The 21,571-nt window shown below is 42.7% G+C and overlaps 1 protein-coding gene across 1 annotated transcript in view; it reads left to right on the plus strand.

Moving 5' to 3' along the window:
- PAFAH1B1 (platelet activating factor acetylhydrolase 1b regulatory subunit 1) overlaps positions 1-17,966 on the plus strand; it is a 132,849-nt gene extending 114,883 nt beyond the window's left edge. The window contains exons 9-11 of the mRNA XM_089683772.1: positions 3,728-3,829; positions 6,907-7,063; positions 13,044-17,966. Coding sequence (XP_089539898.1) covers positions 3,728-3,829; positions 6,907-7,063; positions 13,044-13,117 — 333 coding nt within the window. The 3' untranslated portion in view covers positions 13,118-17,966. The remainder of the gene's footprint in view (positions 1-3,727; positions 3,830-6,906; positions 7,064-13,043) is intronic.
- Positions 17,967-21,571: the final 3,605 nt, after the last annotated feature.

The following is a 21,571-nucleotide window of genomic DNA, read 5'->3' on the forward strand; positions in this document are numbered from 1 at the left end:
AACTGTTTGGTAGAAACACAACTCGTTGTGTTTGGAGGAGAGAGAATGCTGAGTTACATCCAAAGAACACCATACCTACTGTGAAGCATTGGGGTGGCAACATCATGCTTTGGGGCTGTTTCTCCGCAAAGGGACCAGGACGACTGATCCATGTACAGGACAATGAATGGGGCCATGTATCGTGAGATTTTGAGTGCAAACCTCCTTCCATCAGCAAGGGCATTGAAGATGAAACGTGGCTGGGTCTTCCAACATGACAATGATCCCAAACATACCGCTCGGGCATCGAAGGAGTGGCTTCGTAAGAAGCATTTCAAGGTCCTGGAGTGGCCTAGCCAGTCTCCAGATCCCAACCCCATAGAAAACCTTTGGAGGGAGTTGAAAGTCCGTGTTGCCCAGCGACAGCCCCAAAACATCACTGCTCTAGAGGAGATCTGCATGGAGGAATGGGCCAACATACCAGCAACAGTGTGTGCCAACCTTGTGAAGACTTACAGGAAACGTTTGACCTCTGTCATTGCCAACAAAGGATATATAATAAAGTATTGAGATGAACTTTTGATATTGACCAAATACTTATTTTCCACCATAATTTGCAAATAAATTCTTTCCAGATCAGCCAATGTGATTTTCTGAATTTTTTTTCTTATTTTGTCTCTCATAGTTGAAGTCTACCTATGATGCCAGTTACAGGCCTCTCTCATCTTAAGTGGGAGAACTTGCACAATTGGTGACTAAATACTTTTTTGCCCCACTGTATATGACTTTCATAACCACCACAAATAATCAAAAGAAGAGGTTTCACTATTTTACATGGTGAGTCTCCTCCAAAAATGAGGCCATCAATTTAACGTGCAAGGACCACGGGTGCCACATCACAAACACTGTCATTACAAAACATATAGATGTAATAAAGTATATGATATATTAAGAGTACAAAGTAGCATCAATATAGATAAGAGATGGGAATGAGTTTGTGAAACCACATATCCCCTTGTCTAATATTGGTGGGGACATTCCTCCTAGTAAAGGTAATTTTATTCTCAGAGCACATGTTTGAGATTGGAGATCAGAGACATCTCAGAATTAGATTCTCTAGGAGAGTTCTAGATCTCATGGTAGTCTCCTTCAAGGCTGTACAATTTGCCCAAATTTCAATAAAGCTCTCTCCAAAACATAATTCTGTTGACCCGGAACAGACATACTCCTTCTCTCGACCTACCCATGCTCTTGTCCAGCCATGTACTGAACTCCTTCTTTTGGTGAACCTCAAGCCAAGCCCAGCCCTAATAGGGAGTTCTTCTTTTCTTTTTTTTTTTCCCTGATCACTGAAAAGTGATGACAGGTTCTAGTTTTTTTAGTCTCTCATGGGCACATGATCACTAGTGGAAGCGAAGCTTCTCCTCAGCATCGTGGCACTCAAAGCAGCGTGGTTGGCTCTACAACGTTGGACCTAGAGTCTGGGAGGACACCCAATCAGGGTGCAGTAGATGTGGCCTACATCAAGCATCAATGAGGCACAAGGAGTCATGCAGCTTTGAAGGAAGCAAATCAGAAAGTTTTTTCTGAACAGTAATGCACTGTCCAGTGATCTCTGCTGTCCACATCCCAGGGGTGGGAAGTGGGCCACCACACATATGCCACAAAGTTGCAGCTTAGTAACCCACTGCCTCGTGGGATAGCTGTGATGTAGCAATCCCAGGAGGCAGTGGGGCCTGTCCTAGGCCAGATACCAGCAGCACAATGAATGCCATGCAGCACAAAAAGCAATTAAAGCTGAATTCCAGGAATTCAGTAATTTTGAAAAAAAGCACAGGCATGCTATGAGTTAAGTCCAATGAGGTGTATGCCACTTCCTAGACATATATCTAAAATTTACATCAGCCAAGTTTTATGGCACTCCTAGGGGAGTTACTGAGCTCTGAGAGGGGGGAAGCACACAACAGCTATGCCCGCCCCTCCCCTCTGCTGCCCATTCACAGAAGCCTTTTTCATTTTTTTTTTTTAAAGTTCTCATAATACAAAGACTTCTTGAATGAGGCGGCGGGGGCATAGTAGCTGCATCGACTATGCACTTGACGGTGTGGAGACCAAAGTGTCCAGTGTCAGAGCTGTGGAAACTGTTTTCCTGGAGCAGAGTAAACCTGTCAGATGTAGACGTGGCATTTACCTCGTTGGACTTTATGCCTGCACTTTTTACAAAGTTGTTGAAATCCTTGAGTTTAGCATCAAAGACCAAAAATGTAATATATTACAGCTTACCAATCATTCGATTGTGTTACTGGCCAGACACCATTCTGGATAAATGAACCACAAGGGACAGATTTGGACAACAGCATTGGCAGTCTGGGGGGAGGGGAGTGTTAGTACTAGCAGATTTAAATAGAGTAATAAATGGCAGTTGAACTCCAGCTAATAGTTTTTTTTTGATTAAGGTTTTACATAAATAAAAGCTGCACATTTTTAAACACCCCTGCCAGTGTTAAATGGTTTGTCTTGTCCTTGTAAGTACAAGAGCGCTTTTCTGTTGCCAAACAGACTTATTGGCTGGGTCACCAGAAAAGGAAACTGATACCACAGCTAAGAATTGGTAAGCTGCAGTATAGTTAATGTTTGCTTTGGGGGTTTAACACGGCTTTAAATGGTAAAGAATAGAACAAAGCCTGGCCATACATGGTTCAGCAGGGACCAACTGAGTTTCGATCCATGTATAGGCAGGCTGATTGTACTCAAGTCGATCCATTGAGGGATAGGGGGGAGGGGTTACAAAAGAAACTGTTGTTTGAGTTTAGTTATGCTTTAAGGAGGTTGTAAAAACTCAAGCTTTTTAACCTACATGCATTCTACTTTCACACTGGTGTGCTTTTGCCATGATTTTCCAGGGTGACAAAAGGGCTTGCAACTATTCCACATAAAATACTATGTAACTGTTTAAACTGTAGGTGCGCTGCCCTTAAAGTCTGCATGCTGCATATTGGTACAGTTATTCAAAACTCGCCAAAAAGGCACCTTCCATAGTAAGTCAATGGGAATGCATCAAAAGGGCATCAGTGTGAAACAACCCTTAAGCTGCACAAAAGCACATCAGTGTAAAAGGAAAGAAAACATCTAGAAGGCAAGATCAGCAGTGGCAACTTCTATGTTGTGGGTTCACTTCCTGTGTCTGCGTTAGCCTGTCTAACTCAGTCTATGCCCAGCAAAGCTAAAGGCACACCACACTGTGCCTATGGGTTTTATTTAAGTTTACAACCAGTAGTTTCATAATGTGAACATTCACTTGGCTCCTATGCTGAGTGCAGTGCGAAGCACCTTAGAAGCAACATATACTGTTCAGATGATTTGCACTGCACTCTGAGGAACAGCCCTCCCCAAACACGTTTTGACCGGCTTCTGTCAGAAGGACAGCTGTTCACGTGGTCCAAATGTCAGCCAGTTCAGGAATGTGTACCCAGCTTAAAAATGTTTTAAATGGACTGATTACAGAAATCGGCTGATTTTGGCGAGACCGTACCGATCTAAACCTTGAGTATTTATTAAACTCATTGTCATTAAATGGGTGTTTGTAAGTGGTTTGCTTCTGTTGGGGACAGTGGTGCTTAAGTGTCTAGATTTCAATTGTTTTGCTTCAAGCATTGTATTTTACTTACTGTTATGTAGCCTGTGCTTTGGGGATTTTTTCCCTATCGTGATGTTTATAATATCATATCTAATCTTTGTCTCCTCACAGACCAAGAAGAGCGGTAAGCCTGGACCTTTTTTGCTGTCCGGTTCCAGAGATAAGACTATTAAGATGTGGGATATCAGTACTGGCATGTGCCTAATGACGCTTGTGAGTCTAACAAATCTCTTTGCAATAATTTCTAATTGTTTTATAGCAAGTGTAAGCAAGCAGTTCAATTCGTATCTTTTATTGCCATCCAAGTGGAAATTGTGTTTTGAATTGTTTTGTGTCCACAGCAATATCATCACGATTGTTTTGCTGACTAGATATTTATTAAGGGCTGGCTCACACTGGGAACAAGCTGATTCAAACCCGTGCATTCCTATGCGATTTCCTTGCAGTACAATTCCAAAATGCACCAGGCCGTACAAAATAATAATGCTTGCACTATTTTTAACGTGCTGCACCAAACCGCATGGTACTACGGTATGACACATATATCCAACAGGTATACACTCAGCAAGCAGTGACTCTTAGTCATTCTGATCCAACTGAAAAGTTAGCCACTATATCATGTGCTTATAGATTGGAATTGATTTTAGAAAGCCAGCAGTTCCATATCTTGTCAGTTTTAGATGGGCAGGTTTGACTTATGAGGCGGCCTTATTAAATGTTAGTGCTGAATTAACCAAAGAGGGTGCCATCAATTTCTTCTAGTGCACTATAATAGCTTTGCAGGCAAAGAACAAGAGTATACCTAGGGGACTCCTAGGGGCTGTTGAGGAGGCTACCCCTTCCACCAGTCCTAGTAAACAAGCCAAGATAGATTTCCAGATAGGCAAAGTAACTTCAGTTATAAAATTAGGTAACCCCCTGTCCAGCATTGTGGACATTGCCAAAAGTATGGGTAAAATTAACGGGTAATTGAGTGCAATGCAAACAGATGAGTGATGGATATACTACTGCACGTTTTACAGGCAGTGAAGTGATTTCTGATTACATGATCTCTAGCATTAACCAAGTATGTATATAAGTATATCCCACAATATCAAAAAAGATAGAAATTGGGCAGAGTGTAATGATCTTTCAGGTCCTCATATGTCATAAACCTACCACCTTGTAAAATATCTCCAGGGGTTTTGACCTCCTTGGCAGCCCAAATTTGCCAAATCAGTAATCTCCGGGTCAGGTGGGAACTGAGGGTTATACTGTAGCTGGGAGTATGGAGAGGGCTTAGCCCCTGAGGGATACAGAAGCCCTGCTTACCGACCTGCCACCATGTTCAAACCGTGGCACCTATAAAGGCTGTGATAGGATTGCCTACAATCCCATATAGGGGAAAAAAAGCATAGGGCCTTATAGTTCCCCAGGAGTTCAGTGTCTAATACAGTGGTGGCTTCCCCATCATCCCAGAGCAATCATCTATTGACAAATACCATCTAACCAGCTTTTTTATAGGTCAGTCAGTGCTAAGCCACCTTGCCACCAAGTGTTTGCATTCCATTTCTAGAATGGGAAGATGACCAGAGAAAGGAGTTAAACAATTGGTTAATTTTTTTTTTACCAGTTGCTGCCCAGCCACAGTAAATTTACTGCGGCAGGGTAGCACGGGCAGACTGGATCACAGACACAGCAGATTGCCGCTGCCAGGGGATCGTGTAATTGCTATGTGATAACATGATCACAGCTGTCATTAAATTCATTCATAATATCTTGGTTGACATTGTGATTGGCCCACGACTATCACATGGTACCTGTGCCAGTCGCAGTACCTTGTTCCATGTGACAGCTGTGGGTCAGTCACAGCACACAACAGTAACAACCATTGTAACCAATTCATGACGGTAAAAGCATTGCTGTTACAGTGATCATTACTGTAACATCAAAGTATAAAAAGAAAAAAAATTCTTGATCACCCCTTACTCTAGAGAATTACTCTGATGAAAGTATGTTGAAGTTTTTGTAAAGGCTGAGAGCCATTTCACACATGTACGGTGCGGATTGAAGCTCAGGTTTTACAGCTAATTGACACAGTAGCTGTTCACCGGTTCAGGTCAGGTTTACATCCGTTTCAGGGCAGGATCAGCTCAGGATCTTATCCTGTTCACACGTCAGGTTTAGAAACTGTTCCCATAGAAATCAATAGCCTGTATTCCATACTTGAACTGGACCGCACCGGCAGGGCACCGGAAATGTGTGAACAGGCGCCATAGGAAGCAGTGTTATTTCATAAGTCATGCGGATTGGATGCTGTTCAAACGTATATGTGAATGGGCACTCAAGGTTTTTTGATTTCATGCATTCTGTTGCTTTCAAGGATATTCTATCCTTCTGTGTGCTGCAGCCCACCCCAATACTTACCCAAGCAATGTGCATGAAGAGCCTCTGGGGATCTTCCCTCCTCATTGGCTGAGTGATAGCCAGTGACTCCCAATGCTGTCTGTCACAGCAAGTGATCCAATGAGGGAAGAGAGGGGGTGGGGCCAAGCCCCAGCTCTGTTTGTGAATGGATACACAGAGCAGCGGCTCGGGAGCGAGCTTGCTCTGGGGCACTCAGAAGGAGGGAGGGGCCAAGAGCGCCAGCCGGGAAATGAGAAGAGGAGGATAGGGACTGCTTTGTGCAAAACTGCATAGAGCAGGTAAATATGACATGTTTGTTATTTAACCACTTTCTGTCCGGCAGTCCAGGGGCGGGTTTGGCGGCACCCACCATTTTGAACTGTGCGTGCTGCCTGAGAGCGCGCAGCACCGCGATCCGGTGCCTGCTTTGTCCTCCGGACACAGTGGAACACCAATCGTCGTACGAGACCTCTGTGTGAGGTCCCAATCATGTGATCACTGATTGGGACCTCTGTGTGAGGTCCCAATCTTGTGATCACTGATTGGCCAATCAGTGATCACATGCACAGTAGTAAGCAAGATGTCACTTCTGACATTACTTAATACCTGTGAAATCTGTGAATGATTACAGAGGTCACATGGTACAAGGCTATTCACAACAGCCTTGTACCATGTGACAAGCTGTGACCAATCTCAGCTCACACAGTTCTCAATGGCTGCAAGAATGCAGCCAGAGAGGAGAAATTATTGCTTTTACCGCCTTTATGTTCTTAGGAGAAGGAGAAATTATGCTATTATACTTTTGCTCTTGGATAATGCAAGATAGTAAAATGTAAATACTATATACTGTATGCTGATAAGATATAATATTCTGACCTCATAAAATAATGACCATTGTTTCATAGGTTGGCCATGATAACTGGGTACGTGGCGTCATGTTTCACCCAGGTGGGAAATTTATATTGAGCTGTGCTGATGATAAAACCCTACGTATTTGGGACTATAAGAACAAGCGCTGCATGAAAACCTTGAATGCGCATGAACACTTTGTTACCTCTTTGGGTAAGTGTTTATGGTGATAAATGTTTTATCATTATTGCATCTTTTACAAGCTCTTCAAAGAATGTATATTACACTTGTTCATCCGTGGGTTATTTGTTGTTGCCTACCAGAGGTTTGGCAAACAGAAAAAGTGGTTGAAAGCCAGCTATTGTATCACCCTACCTCTACCCTATCCTCATGCCTCAGTTTTCATTTTATTAGTGTCCCAGGAAGTTGGATTCTTTTCCTTTAGCTTTGCTATCCTTTTAATTTTTTTTCTGTGACTTAAGATTTCATTAATGCTGCTTGAGCCAGTCTCTGCACTGCAGCTGTATGAATCTGCATATCCTTAGCAACCGCATTTGAGGTTCTTGGACCCCACCTGAATGGAAGATTGCAGTGCTAACCTGGAGTTTTTGACCGGCTTTTAGATCATTCCATGGTCCATAGGGTTTCTATACTCTCAAGTGAAATTCCTGCCAGTATCTCTGACCCTTTTTAAAGTGTTACTAAACCAACAACAGTAAAATCAGTCTTTATTTTCAGTAAAGCATGCTTGATATACTCACTGTGGAGTAGGGGTTAATCCTCTGCATAAAGGATGTTTGATCTTGACTTCTCTGATCCTCCCCTTCTTCCAGTGCCCTCCTCTTATCTCCTGATAAGACAGGATCCTGTGGAGACATTTGGCATATGCATCTTTTTTGTGTGCATTGCTAGAGAGGTATTATTTTTTTTCCTTGGGAGTGTGCATGTGATCAGCACAGGGCCAATCTGCACTGTCCAGACAGAGGTCAGGGGTTCTGCATCCTCCTAGAGCAGAAAGAAAACTCCTACAAGCTTTAACCAGTACTCTCTTGAACACTGATAGAAGTCACAAGACTGCTCCAACTGCTGATGAGAAAAGGTATTTAGCAATTTATATTAAATAAAATAATTACATTTCCATGTTGTGTGTACTATGGGAGACCAGATAGAGTGAATGGAGGGTCCTGGATTTAGTAACACTTTAAAATTGTGAGCCATACTACCCAGTTGTCATTTAAGATTTAGAATCAAGGTGATCTGAAAATAAAAACAGCCATGCGGAGCTCCGCACAGCCGCATCATTCATTCACTGTATTCTGCGAAAAGGAAAACTAAAGTTTCGATAGTCTTTGCAGCCGACAGCTTGTAGTTCTCAATGAGCTCCCTGTCGTGTAACTGCCTGCCTGTATTGGAGGTACAGGCAGACAGCTGCACGGACAGTCTGCAGAACCCTTGCATTACACCCATGATCTGCTTATTGTGGGTACAATGCTTTACAGGGTCCTAACAAAAACATGATGCACATAATTTTTTTTTTTTTTTACCTGCAAAAAAAGTGTGCATTATTATTTTTGTAAAAGTGAACTTATGCATTAACTCCTTACAACTGGCTTATATGCAGCTACCTTCAGGTGATTGGACTCTGGGGAAAATAGCCTACAGGGACATCCACTATAACACCCCACCCACTCTTAGTGTCAGTTTTTTTGATAGTCCTTTGTTTATGTACCTCTTCTCTGTACTACGAAGCGTACGTTCTTCAATTAAGGTTTTTTTATGGATCTCTCTCTGAATGCTTTTATCACTTGTCTGCCCCATAGCCTGTGGCCTTGGTAAGGGGCATTACAGGTCCAGAGCTAATGTTTGCCGTGTGCTGTTGGACTTTGCCCACCTTGAAGAGCAAAGCCAGGATTGGGATTAAATCCTTCTTATTCCTGCACCTGAAGTTGGTGAGGACAGGGTAGAAGTGCTTTAAATATTCACCTAGGGCAGGGCTTAAAATTTCAAGTCCTGAGCTACTAGCCAGGCCTTAAGAGTTTCATGCCACCAGTTGCCCCACCCAACCCCTACCCTGCTACACCCCTAATTCCGCCCCTAAACACACCCTCGTAAATTATTTAATGAAATGACACTGTTAAATGTTACCCAAATTACATCAGAACCTCCAATGTCCCCCTAAACACTCCATCATACTTAGACCATGCACCGCATACAACCATAACCCCCCATAATCTTTCACTCACAAAACCATAACTCTACCAAGCATATCTTACCTACTGTCCAACCCAGCAATACCTCAAATGCCCCATACTCTACCACCCATAATAACATAATCCTGAACCTAACCATACCACCCATACATGTAGGTTTACATACAGACACGTGTGTACACAAACACACGTATACATACATGTAAATACACACGCGCACACACATACACACATACATACATACACACACATGTACATACACACACATGTACATACACACACTGCCCTATAAAAAGTTGCAGTACTTCATTACCTTCACTCACAGAGCCGGATACTGCACTCTAGAGGGAGGCATAGAGCACAGCACACTCCTTCCTTTGCTTTTACTTTGCTCAACTACTGAGCAGTCTGACGGCTTCCAGTGCGAGTGACAGATCTGGCCCTGAGTTCTAAGCCTGCTCAGCAAGACGGCCCTGGGGACACACTCGCCCCCACCATAATTTCCACTCGCCAATGCGAGCAGACAAGTAAAAATTTCAAGACTTGACCTAGGGTACCTATTTGATTCCCCTTTTGGGGTGTACAGAGACTGGTGTAAACCCTAATGGTCACACAATCAGACCTTTGAGGATGGCTGTGGTTAATGGCTTTGACACTAGTTTTAGGTGCTCTGCTGAAGAGCACCTGGTGGGTAGATCTGTTGCATCTTTTCTCTCTACTCTGTTGAGCTGTACTGCACCTGGCTGAACTCAAGTGTGTTATTCGCATGAACTGCCTTGTTTTGAGGAAGGTTACTGCATGTGTGTGCCCTGTCTCCTCTGGATTCAGGGCACTGGCTGAGCATCATCTCCTGGCTATTGATCCAGAGAGTACATTAATAGCCGTTTACTCTTGCTTATCCTGGGTTGGAGCAGTCTTTAGGTACTTTCACAGAGGCATCCCACCTACACCACTGCTGCGTTGGCTGGGAGTATTTCAGAGGGGACATTTAGGTGATGACCCATGAGGGGAAAGATGGGTCGCCTCTAAAATTCTTTGCAGTATCTAAGAACTTTGCAGTTCACGTGCTGGTTAAGTCCTATATGGAGACCGACCTAATCCAGATAATTTTTTTTTTTTTCCTCCCCCAAAATGTTTCAGCCAAGAATGTCCTATTGAGAAGTTTTCTTCGGAAATGGGTAATTGCTTTGGTAGTTCTGTCCTTTTTCTAACTTATCAAGACCCACATGGCCCCTGTGGAGCAAAGTCCTGTTTTTAAATAGAGGCCCTCCTTAAGGCTCTTCGTCCTGGCAGACTTTACTATACAACCTGCAGTTCTATGGCAGTCTTCCAGACCATTGCGGTCTGGACTAAGTGTATTCCATGGATTCGCAGCCTTAGCCTTAAAGCGGAGCTCCACCCTAAAGGGGAAGTTGGAGGCGGGCCTGGGCAAGGTTGGGTGGGGCAACTGGTGAAGAGTAAGGTTTGTGCCTGGCTAGTATGACTAGACTCTAAATTTTTTAGACCATTGCAGTTGAACTTTGTGTGTAGAAACACTCAGTCTTTGAACTGCCCAATATGTCTGAACACAAAGGCAGACTCTCCCTGGCATAGTAAATTTTCTTTCTGGTGCTGGAATTAGGGGAATTTCCCCCTCTACAGTTTTGTGTACCGTTTTTACAACCAGTGCTAACCTGACAGCTGAGCAACAGTAATGAACATTCTCAGTACCTGGGACTTCGGCATTGAAGGGAGGCTCACCTTTTAACCATGATTTTAGTTGTCCTTTCAATGCTATACTCCTTTATTGTGAGGACACCCAACAAGATTACAGCCTGACAGTGGTACGACCATGGCTTACGTCAATCATTAAAGATGCACAGAAAATCACGATGCTATAAGGAAGCAGACTTGGTCTTGGACAGAAATTCACATTCTGGCCCTGTCTGCATCCCAGGTGTGGAAAATTAGCAGATGGGCTCTCTTGAATGTCCTTGCATGGACACTAGGGATCCTGGAGGTTTTTCAAGCCAATTTCTACAAGTAGGGTTTATCAGATGTGGACCTCCTGACATAGAGATTCAGTAATAATCTGAACAGTTTTGCCATTAGGTCCAGGGTACCTTGAGCTTTCCCCGTCTACATCTTTCTGCCCATTCAAATTATCTCCTATCTACCTTACAGAACAAAGATGGGCATTCCAGTGATCCTTGTATGCATCAGATTGACCCAGAACGATATGGTACTCAAACATAGTCAAGCTCATGGCAGATGCTTTTTGGCCCTTTCCGGACCCTCTGTATCCCCTCTCTCAAGGGCATGTTTCATCCTTCTTCTAGATAGCTGGTGTTAACAACATGGTGGTTTAAGGACAGAGACCTTGTAGATTCTGTCATCCCTACCCTTTTGATGTTTTAGGAACTTGTCGTTTTACAAAGTCTACCACTGAAGCTGCAAGGGTCTACTTTGCTTGGTGTGGGTTGAGGCATTTCCAGCCTAGAAAGTACTCAACTGGAAGTATTCTGTCCTTTCTTCAGTCCGATCTGGACCAGTAATTGCCTTTCAGTAAAATTAAGGCACACATCTCAGCCTTGGCCATTTTGTTTTAGACACCTTTTGCCTCTCAATCTCTTGTTAAAGCGTTTGTTCAAGGTGTACAAGCCACTCTTTGAAACTATTAGGGACATTTTCTTGTCTTGTGGCTTTCACAGAAACAGAGGACACAGCGCCTCTAAGTGTAAACTGTATAACAATTTATTGTTAAAAAGCAAGTTGGGCAACTCGCATCTTTTAAAAATATATAGGCTCATAGGGATGAAGTGTGGAAAAGGTCTATTGCCAGGTGTTGTTAGATGCTCTGGAAGGGATCCTGTGCCGATCAGCAGGAGGTGCTGCACATGAAGGAGCATGGATAAAAAAGCTTTCACCTCTGTGAGGAGAATCTGAGTTAGTGGCCTTATCCTGTAAGGAGCCTTTTTTGGTGTTGAACCAGGTGGTCTTGAGGTCTAATGCCTTCTTCCTCCCAGGGGTGGTCCCTGTCATCCACCTTAATCAGGATATTGTCCTTCCCTATATCCTGCTCCAGAACATACTCAGGAAATTTTCTTTCTACTGTCTGAATGTGGTGCATGCACCTTAAAGAGTTTCTCCCTGCTATCTTTTAGGAAATCGGATTCCTTCTTTGTGCTTCCTAAAAATTCTCATTAGACTTCCCCTGCCTCTTGCTCTACTATTGCTAGGTGGATCAGACAAGTTATTAAAGCTGTAGGATTTTTTTTCTAGCTAGTCATATCACCTGTAATGAAGGATGTCCCACATTGTGCAGTCAGCAGAATCTTGGAGAAATCTTCAGTGCAGTGATGCCTGTCCTCTTCTTGTCCCTGAACTGCTGGTGCTGCAGTGGTTAATAGCTTTGGGTCTTCATGCAGAACAGCAGTAGAGAAGGTGCAACAGGGACACACTCCTCCCCCTCCTATCATTGATTACACTGTAACACGATCTGTGAATGCAAGGAAAGAATTCTGTGGCTGGTCACTCTCCCCCATTCACAGATAGTGTTACAAGCCGTGTAATAAATGAGCACTTTCTCAACCCACGTTATGCACATGTGAAAACTGACCAGAGAGTTCTGTGTGCTGGAGGACCATCTTACTTCTAGCATGGACAAAGTTAGGTGAGATACCTGTGTGATCTTGCTAAGGAGCAGGGCCCTCCTATCCCTCTTGTATTGAACTGTACTGTTGCTGTATTGTCTCCCTTTATATTGTAGAGTGCTGAGTAAACTGTATGCGCTATATAAATCTTGTATAATAATAATAGAACATGCTCTGTTCAGTTAAATTCAGTACTTGAAGTACAGTCCTCCAGTGAAACAATGTTATCTGTCACATGAACAATATCCATACAGCTGTAAACGTGTAAGCATTCTTTGCTTACATGTGAAGGTTGAACATGAATGTTGTATGTGGAGAATAAGCTTATTAATTCTGTGGTTTCTCTTCCAGATTTCCACAAGACTGCACCTTACGTGGTCACTGGAAGCGTAGATCAAACAGTAAAAGTGTGGGAGTGCCGTTGATTTGAACTCACCTTGGTTCCCATCGCCTCTTCCCTCTCCTCTGGATGCACTCAGATACCATGGTTACCCATCTGTTAAATACCTATTGTCCTTTCATGTAAATTATTCTGGATGTAGATTGAGCTTATTAAATGTTACACAAAAAGTATTCATGCATGGTGAATCCAAATTGTATACTGTAAATTTACATACGTTGTCTAGAAGTACCATAGGTTTAAGAACATGGGCAGGCATTGGTCACATCAGACCTAACAGGCTAGAACTGGGTAATTCTGGGGTGTCCCGCAGAATCATGCCTGTCGCTTTTTGTCTTCGGTTGTGGTTTCCTGGATCAGTGGGCTCACTTCAGAAGCACATTTTTTGTGGGGCTTTTTGAAAAGTAATGTGGATCTACTACAATATTTTAGTGAGCTTTAAAACGAAATCATACACTTCGTGTTGGAGTGTCCACAGAGTCAGAGGTTTGTGTAGCAGTAGCACTTGTCTTTTATGTATGTAAACTTACTGCAAAATATGGCACTAAATATTTTGTTGCAGGTATTAAACTTCCCCCGCAGCATATTGTGTCCCCTCTTGTGTTTTTTTTTTTTTTTTTTTTGTTTGTTTTTTTTTTTTTTGGCCATACAAATCTGGATGTTTGCTTAGTGGCTAAGAATCACCACTTCAGGGTACGTATGAGGAATTACATTCTTGATGGCCTTTAAGGAGGTGATTGTTGGATGGCAACCAAAGACTTTTCATCAGTCGTAAAAGGAAATAGAAAATATGCAACAAAATTGTCAGTTTGTTTTGTTTCAGATTATAAACACCTAACACCTGCATGTTTAAAACCATGTGACGTCTTACCCCTTTTTTTTTTTTTTTTTTTTTTTTTTTTTCTGTCAATCCACCATTTTGTGCCTCAGGGTTAGCTGCCATCATGCCTTCATCTAAAGCAAAGATTTAAAGCTGACCTACAAACATTTCTTTATGGGCTAGGATTTTTTGACGTGCCCATATAGCAGTTACCAAACAGACAGTGCTGTAGTTGGAAAGCCACGACCAGGAATTTTTGTATTACACCAGACACATCTGTATGGTGAGCTAATATGTAATAAGGCAGCATATGAAAATCTTACCGGTTGCTTGCTATTTCTGCTGCTGATGCCAGGGCTACTTAAGATAGTTAAAAGATAAAAAAGTGGTAGCTTAACACTTGAAAATTTTAACTGTTGTAAGGGTTCTTGGGTAAGCTACATTTAATGGTTAATGTTGACCTTGATCACTCAAAGACTAGGTAACTATATCCTCATATAGGCTTTGCAGAGTACAATGACTGCAGTGTTGAGTAATCTGTAGCAGACTGTCTAATTTCAATTACAGAGCTGACTACTAATTTTATTTTAGTTGCTACGGGTTAGTGCAGCTTGCACAGTCATTGCACCCATTAAATAAATCAATTTTTTAAGGCCCTTTTTGAGGGACAGATGCTGTAAGCCATCAGTGGAATAGTTAAGCATCTGTTTCTGTTAATAAAAACAGGCACATTGTGAAGTTTAAAAATGTGTGTAAAAATGCTTTGCACTAATCCTGAAACCCATCAAAACTTCAGCTCAATGGAAATGCCTCAGACGTGTGGACCTTCTGATCTTCAATGGTCTACTTTTTTTATCCATCCATTCTAACATCGTTTCCTTTCCAGTGAGACAGCACCAATGGACACATTACAAATAAGGTGGAGATGAAAAGACAAAGCTGTTTCTTCCACCTGTTAATGCAACTATAAGCTTTTGCCACCCGGTTTTGAGACTTCATTTTGCACACTTTCTGAAACCCTCCTGAAATATAACTAAGCAGCTTGTAGACCGTTTTAAAGTGGTTACCCGAGAAGTTGTAACATTTACAACTGCCTGTTTTTCTGTGTTGGGCTTTTTTTTTTTTTATACGCAGTACAAACGTCGGCACTCAAAGCATGCACAATGCTATACAAACTTAAATTGGGCAAAATCATACTGCAAAAACACCCAGCCAGGTTAAATGTACTTTCTAAACACGTTGGTGCAAATAGACTTTAAAGTGTAATAGGAAAAGCCCCTGATGTGGTGTGTGTGGTTTTTTTTTTTTTTTTTTCTTCTCTTCTGACACTAGAGATTTACCAGAATTCCTGACCGACACTCTTTCAGGGCAGTGACTGTGTTTTATTTTTAGATTTTTCATTTTGATACCAGATCTAACCATTCCTTTTCAAAAAGCACCTTTGGAATCAAGCATATATAATTCTGATGCCTAAAATTCGTATTCACAGTAGTCACCATGTCAAATATTAAAGCAGTTTGTGTAGAAAAAAAAAAAAAAAAAAAAAAAAGAAAAAGAATAAAAAAAAAAAATTCCCTTTTGTGGAATAGTCAAAAGAAAAATCATTGTCATATTGACGGTTTCCTTTTTTATCTGTTTTTTTTCCCTCCCTACACAAATAAAAGTACCCATAAAATCATAGGAGTAATTCACAGAAGTGTTTGATTACTATGAGTGCCCACAAATTTGAATGTTTTCTTTGGGTAAGTCCAGTTCACTGTACAGGCTGCTATATATATATCTTTTTTTTTTTTTTTTTTTTTTTCCCGCAAGTGTAAGTTGACATAAATGTTACAACCAAAACTGCAGAAAGGCTTTTAAGTTTAGTGTTTGGCCTGTTGTATCCAGCAAAGTTATATTTAAAAAAAAGTAAAAACAAAAAATACAAAAAAAGTCACACTACACCATTTTTTTTTTTTTTTAAATATAAGGCAATTTTATTTTGAAACATCTGTGCAGTAACCATTTGTTTCCAAACACCAAGAGCTCCTTCACATTATGGTTTGTCCCACACTTGTTTTGTAGCTAAAATTCTGGTCCACTCTACCTACATTACTAAAAAAAAAAAAAAAAAAAAAAAAGTACAGAATTCAGACCAGTGCTGTCTTAGAAAATGCATTTTGTATAACAAATGTTTTGGTTTTTTTTTCATTTTTTCTTCTTTTGTTTGCAAGTTTTTTCATGCTTTCCAAATTACTCTCATCTACCATTTTAGACATGTACTTGAAGGATCCCTTGGTCTAGAATTCCATTAAATTGTCAGCGGTGTGCATACTATGTAATGGACTCCTTGGCTGATGTTCAGTGTACGGTCAGCTGTCATGTGAACTCTCTGTGATTGGGCAATTGTGAGTGTGCCTTATTGCCTCTTTACTTGTACATTGATACATTTTGTATAGTATGTTGAAGCATTAATGATCTGCTTTGTAGTGTTGCTGTCTTTTCAGAGATACTGCAAAGGCTTAGTCAAAGGCTTTAGCTCGCAGAAATGCCTTTTAGCAACTTAAAACCAAAAGGAAGTTCCATGTCATAGCTGTAGTCACTACATTCATTGTTGCTTTTTGGGGTCACTTAGAAGTCGTTCTCTGCTCCCTGTGGTTAATGGAATATTTTGTCCTACAAACAGCAATCATAACTGGAGAATGGAGACCAACCTTGGCAACCAAAGGCATTCAACAGCCAAATGGCGCTGGGGGAAAGGATGGGTGTCAGAATCACAGGCATTATAACTCAAACTTGAAATTTAGCACAGCATAGCTGGATAAAGCTTTGACACCTATTTATTAGTGAAAATTGCTTTTGCACTACACACTTCTGTGGAACAGAAAAGGACTCCATGTACTTTGGAGCAGTGTATCACTATTATCTTGCAGCAACGCTGAACTTTGTGCTGTTGGTGCCTCTACAGTGACCACTTTGAAGATGCCCATGGTCATGCAAGCCAGCAATAGGCAACATTCACAAACCTGCCTCCTGTTCGGTGGATGCTTCTGTTGCCTATTCTTCAGTTTAGCTTGAAAAGTGCAAATGTGTCGCTCTAACATAACCAGAATGTGGGGTGGTTGAGTGAGAAACTGTTGCTGTCTATTAGCATCTTGCACTTTAGAAGATTAAGCCGTCCTGCTTTTGTGTGGTGTGACCAATGACGTGCCCAGGCACTAATCAAACAGTAACTAGTTACTAGCAAGTTGTCCAGGGTCGTGGAGCACTGTAGATTCTAAAGCGGACTCTAGACCCACAAAGCCCAGTCTATTATTGTCAGACCCTGCTTATCCCTGATTGCCTCTTCTCTGCTTTATGTGAAACCTTCTGGTGATTGAAATCTTTACCTTGCAATCTGCCAGTGCCCTCAACATGGGATGTTTAAACATACTATATTATTTTATTGTTCGGTGGTGACTTGATAATCCTGGTCATAAGGAAAAATAATGAATATATATATTAACAGGCACTTACAAGATCTGTCAAATGGTAGCTCTAGTTAATACATTAATACTTACACAGATGTTAACTTGTAAATTCTGAGAAGTTTTTCCTCACTGAAGCCAAGCTTTTGGATTTACAAGTCACAACTGAAACTTCTCTAAACAACCCTTTTTTAGCTGTTCCACACTATCATGTAAGTGGCTACTTTGTTCTCCAAGCTGACATTGTTCCCACTCCCCCTTCCCCATGCACATACACTCATTCCTCACCTTTCTCGAAGAACCGTTTCTTCAGTCTAGTAGACCCTTGACACGGACATGACAGAAAGTGTCCATTTTCGGAAGAAAAACGGAAAGGTTTATTTTGGAGGAAACTTTTTTTTCTTAGACTGTAAGCGTTAACAGAGAAGAAAGTGACACAATTAAAGGACGATTCTAAAAATCAGTAAAGGAATGTATATAATACTGCTCTGTGTTTTACAGTAAGATTTGTTGCTCTCAGACTGTGTAAAACAAAATTTATTCGTTTTTCTGCATATTAAAGAATCTTATTGTACCAATTGGTAAACTATTAAATGCATATAAAACTAGATGTCTGTTTTTTTTTTTTTTTCTTCCCTTTTCCGCTTATACAAATTTTGAATTCTGGCAACTTTGACCTTCTGTAACAGAACAACACATGCTCCTTCAAGTTAGTAAAGAAACTCCATTAGCTGACTAATTGTAAGGAGTAAGTACTGGAGCCAAAAAAAAAAAAAAAAATGAGGGTTTGACTTGAGAATTCTGAGGATAAATGGAAGATTGTTGGGTGCTACAAAAAGTTCCATAATCTAAAAAAAAATTTTTGTTGTTTTTGAAAGGGTACTGTTCTGTACCAAATTCAGGCAAACTGTATTTTCCAAGGTGTCATAGTTGTGTAATGGTGGTCCATTAAAACAGAAATTTATATTTTATGGTCCCCAAGGCTTTTGTCATAAAATACACTATAATGCACAGTTATTTTTCACGTCTTGTGAACTATGCCTCTCAAAATGCCCAGTCTGCCAGCTATGCATCTGCCATACCCCCCCAAATAAATAAAATCAATCACTGGTGGGCATCTTCCAGGTCCAGTTAGCCTTCTGTATTGGACAGCCACAAGCAGTGCAACTGCTGTGCATGTACATTAAAGTTGTTTTGTCCCTCTACCTCCAGCTGGTACACAGAGCTCTCAAAATTGTGTAGGTACTGCCAGCTTCCAACAGTACAAATGATAACCTAGTTAAATTAACTGCTACCATTCAATGCTACATGTATTTATTTCTTGTCCATTGAGGAACACAGGAAGTCTTATACTGTCAGGTTATATGGCTGCCCACAGGTTGATTGGGAAAGCTAACAAAAACAAAACTTACGAGCCATCCCATTACCTGTATGCCTCAGTTTTTTTGCTAGTGTCCTAGGAGGCTATCCATTTTGTCTTCAGCTCTTCTGGACAAAGCCTTTAATAAGTCTTTTCCCCTCCCTGTCTTTCAGGACAGTACCTTGAGACTTCGGCTCCTCCCCACCTGAGGAAACACCTCCACCCAGAATAAAAGAGCGGCTTTTCCCCACTGACCTCAGTAATGGTGTGTGCTCTGGTGAGGAGACATGGTCTCGGAAGCCTTTCCAGGGTGGTCAGGATTGTGGTCTGCCTGGCGCCATGCCCCCCACTTTGTGGAAGGAGGGACCAGGCCCCTTCACCGTGGGGGGGTTGCTTACTTGCATTGTTTCTCTGCCCCAGCCCCCAGTGGGGGGATGTGTGGTGTGCCAGGTGTCCACTTTGCCCTGGCCAGAGGGACCTAAGGAGAGGTACTGATGCCCCCACTATGTGTTGATGGGGCATGTTACTTCCGGTGGAGGGGCGGGACTTCCGGGATACGGCTTCTGGCCGCGTCCCTTGAAACATGGACCGGATTGCGGCCGATGCTGGGGGCTGCATTCTGCAGGAGCAGGTGACGCAGGACCTCATGGTGGAACACCTCCTCAGCTCATGTCTGGAGCAGAGGTGCCAGTGCCAGCATCCTCAGGTAGGTGGCTCAGAAGCTTGTTTTGTTTTATACCCCTATCTGATTGGCCCCTAGCTCCAGGGGGTGACCTCAGCCCTCCTAGTGGTCAGAGGTACTAAAGCAGGGGGTGGGAGGGGGTCTCAGTTTAGAAGATCCCCGTGCCAGAGGGTGGGGATGGAGGCCAGCCCTGTCTATGGTTAATGGGAGCCCTGTTTCTGTGTGCTCTGTTTGCAGGTGAAAGCCAGGGAGAAGCCCAAGCCACACCACGGAGCTAAAAAGAAGTGCCCCTCAAAGACTCCTGGACAAAGGTGCTGTGTGAGTCTTGTATTGAGGTGGCTTGATCAGAGAGGAAGTGCTTTCCCAGGGGGACCTGGTTAAGTCAGGGAACTGATGGCTACTTTTGATTCCTTTAGGGCTCTGGTTGAGAATTTCTCTACCTCAGACACAGAACTCACACCCTCTCCCCCAAACAAATTGAGGCTTCCCTGGCGCCCAGTAGGGAGGCAGGGGGTCCGAGAACAGAGTTGGTGGAGCAGGACCCATCCCCAGACTTGACTTCCTAGGCAGACTCTGAAGGGGGGAGGGTCCTTCGAGTGAGTCCACAGACAATTCTAGATACAACTTGTCTCTGGAGGAGGTTGATGACTTACTGGGAGCCATTTATTCTACCTTTGAGATTAAGGAAGATAAAAAGCCCCTCCTTTTGCATGATCATATGTATCGGTATGAAGGAACAAGAGCAGAGTCTTCACTGTCCATGAGGTGCTAGTAGAATCCATAAAAAGGGGAGTGGCAGGATCCGGAGAGAAAGCCTTTCTTTGTGAAATCTCAAATGCAGGTTCCCATTTGATGAATAATCATCCACAGTGTGGAATAAAAGCCTCAAGCTGCATGCGGCATTCTCTCGGGTAGCCAAGAAGATGGATCTTGCCTTTGAGGACATGGGGGGGTGTTGTTTGACACTATGGATGGAAGGGCGTATTCTACACTATCCAATCTAAAGCCTGCCATGGCCACTACAGTGTTAGCTCGGAATATAGAATATTGGTGCCCATAATGTGCCAGGATCCCCGAACGAGAAGTAGTTAGCCTGCAAACACCTCAGTGGAGTCAGCAAGGATGATGGCGAGGCCAATGGCCCTAATTAACGCTGCCTGCAGAGCCCTGTGGCTTAAGACATGGCAGGGGGACACTGCCTCCAATGTTAAACTCTGGCATCCCGTTCACAGGGGATCTTCTTTTTGGCCCAGGTCTTGAGACAGTGCTGGATCACACTGCAGACAAGAAAAAGACCTTTCCCCTTAAGAAAAAGCTCCAGGTGCAGGGGGATTTAGTCCCCAGAAGTGGGTACAAGCCATTAGGCCAGAGGTACAGCAAAGGCCCTGGGGGCAAAAAGGAAGGGGCAGGGGAGGAGCAACTTTTAGTTTGTCCTGAGCAGCCCCAAAAATCGCAATGACGGTGTTCTCCTGATGGGTTGAAAATTTCTCCCACAGTGGGAACTGGTCTCCTCCAGTCCCTTTATCCTGGGTATAGTGAGAAGGAGGTACTGCCTGGAATTTTGGAGACCGCCACCACAGAGGTGGTTAGTGAGAGAGTTCCCAAGATGTGCAGAGAGAGCGTCAGCCCTGCTCTCTTTGCAGGAGTTGGAAGAGTAAAGGGTCGTCATCAGGGTCCCCTCTGCAGAGATCAGCGAGGGTTTTTTATTACCATGCCTTTGTGGTAAAAAGAAAAAAGCCCTCAGGCGTACAGGCTCATTCTGAACCTCAGGCCCTTGAATGAGACCATAAAATACGAGAGATTCTTTATGGATTCCATTTTCTCGGTCAGGTCTCCCTCCCCCAACTGCTTTCTGGCCTCAATAGACCTAAGGGACCTACGTACACTTTCCAATTGTGGATGCTTTTCAGAAATTCCTCAGGTTGGCGGTACAGGGCCCCAGGGGAATCCTTCACCCTGCAGTTCCAAGCCTTGCCCTTTGGGCTTTCTTCCTCACCTAGGATTTTCTCAAAGATCATGGCCAAGCTCTGGTGTCTGTTCATCTAATGCAGTGTTTCTCAACTCCAGTCCTCATGGACCCCCAACAGGTCATGTTTTCAGGATTTCCATTATTTTGCACAGGTGATTTGATCAGTTTCACTGCCTTAGTAATTACCACAGCTGTTTCATCT

This window comes from Staurois parvus, unplaced genomic scaffold (assembly GCF_062004578.1).
Source record: "Staurois parvus isolate SC_StPar_1 unplaced genomic scaffold, SC_StPar_1.0 ptg000321l, whole genome shotgun sequence".
Taxonomy (NCBI): domain Eukaryota; kingdom Metazoa; phylum Chordata; class Amphibia; order Anura; family Ranidae; genus Staurois; species Staurois parvus.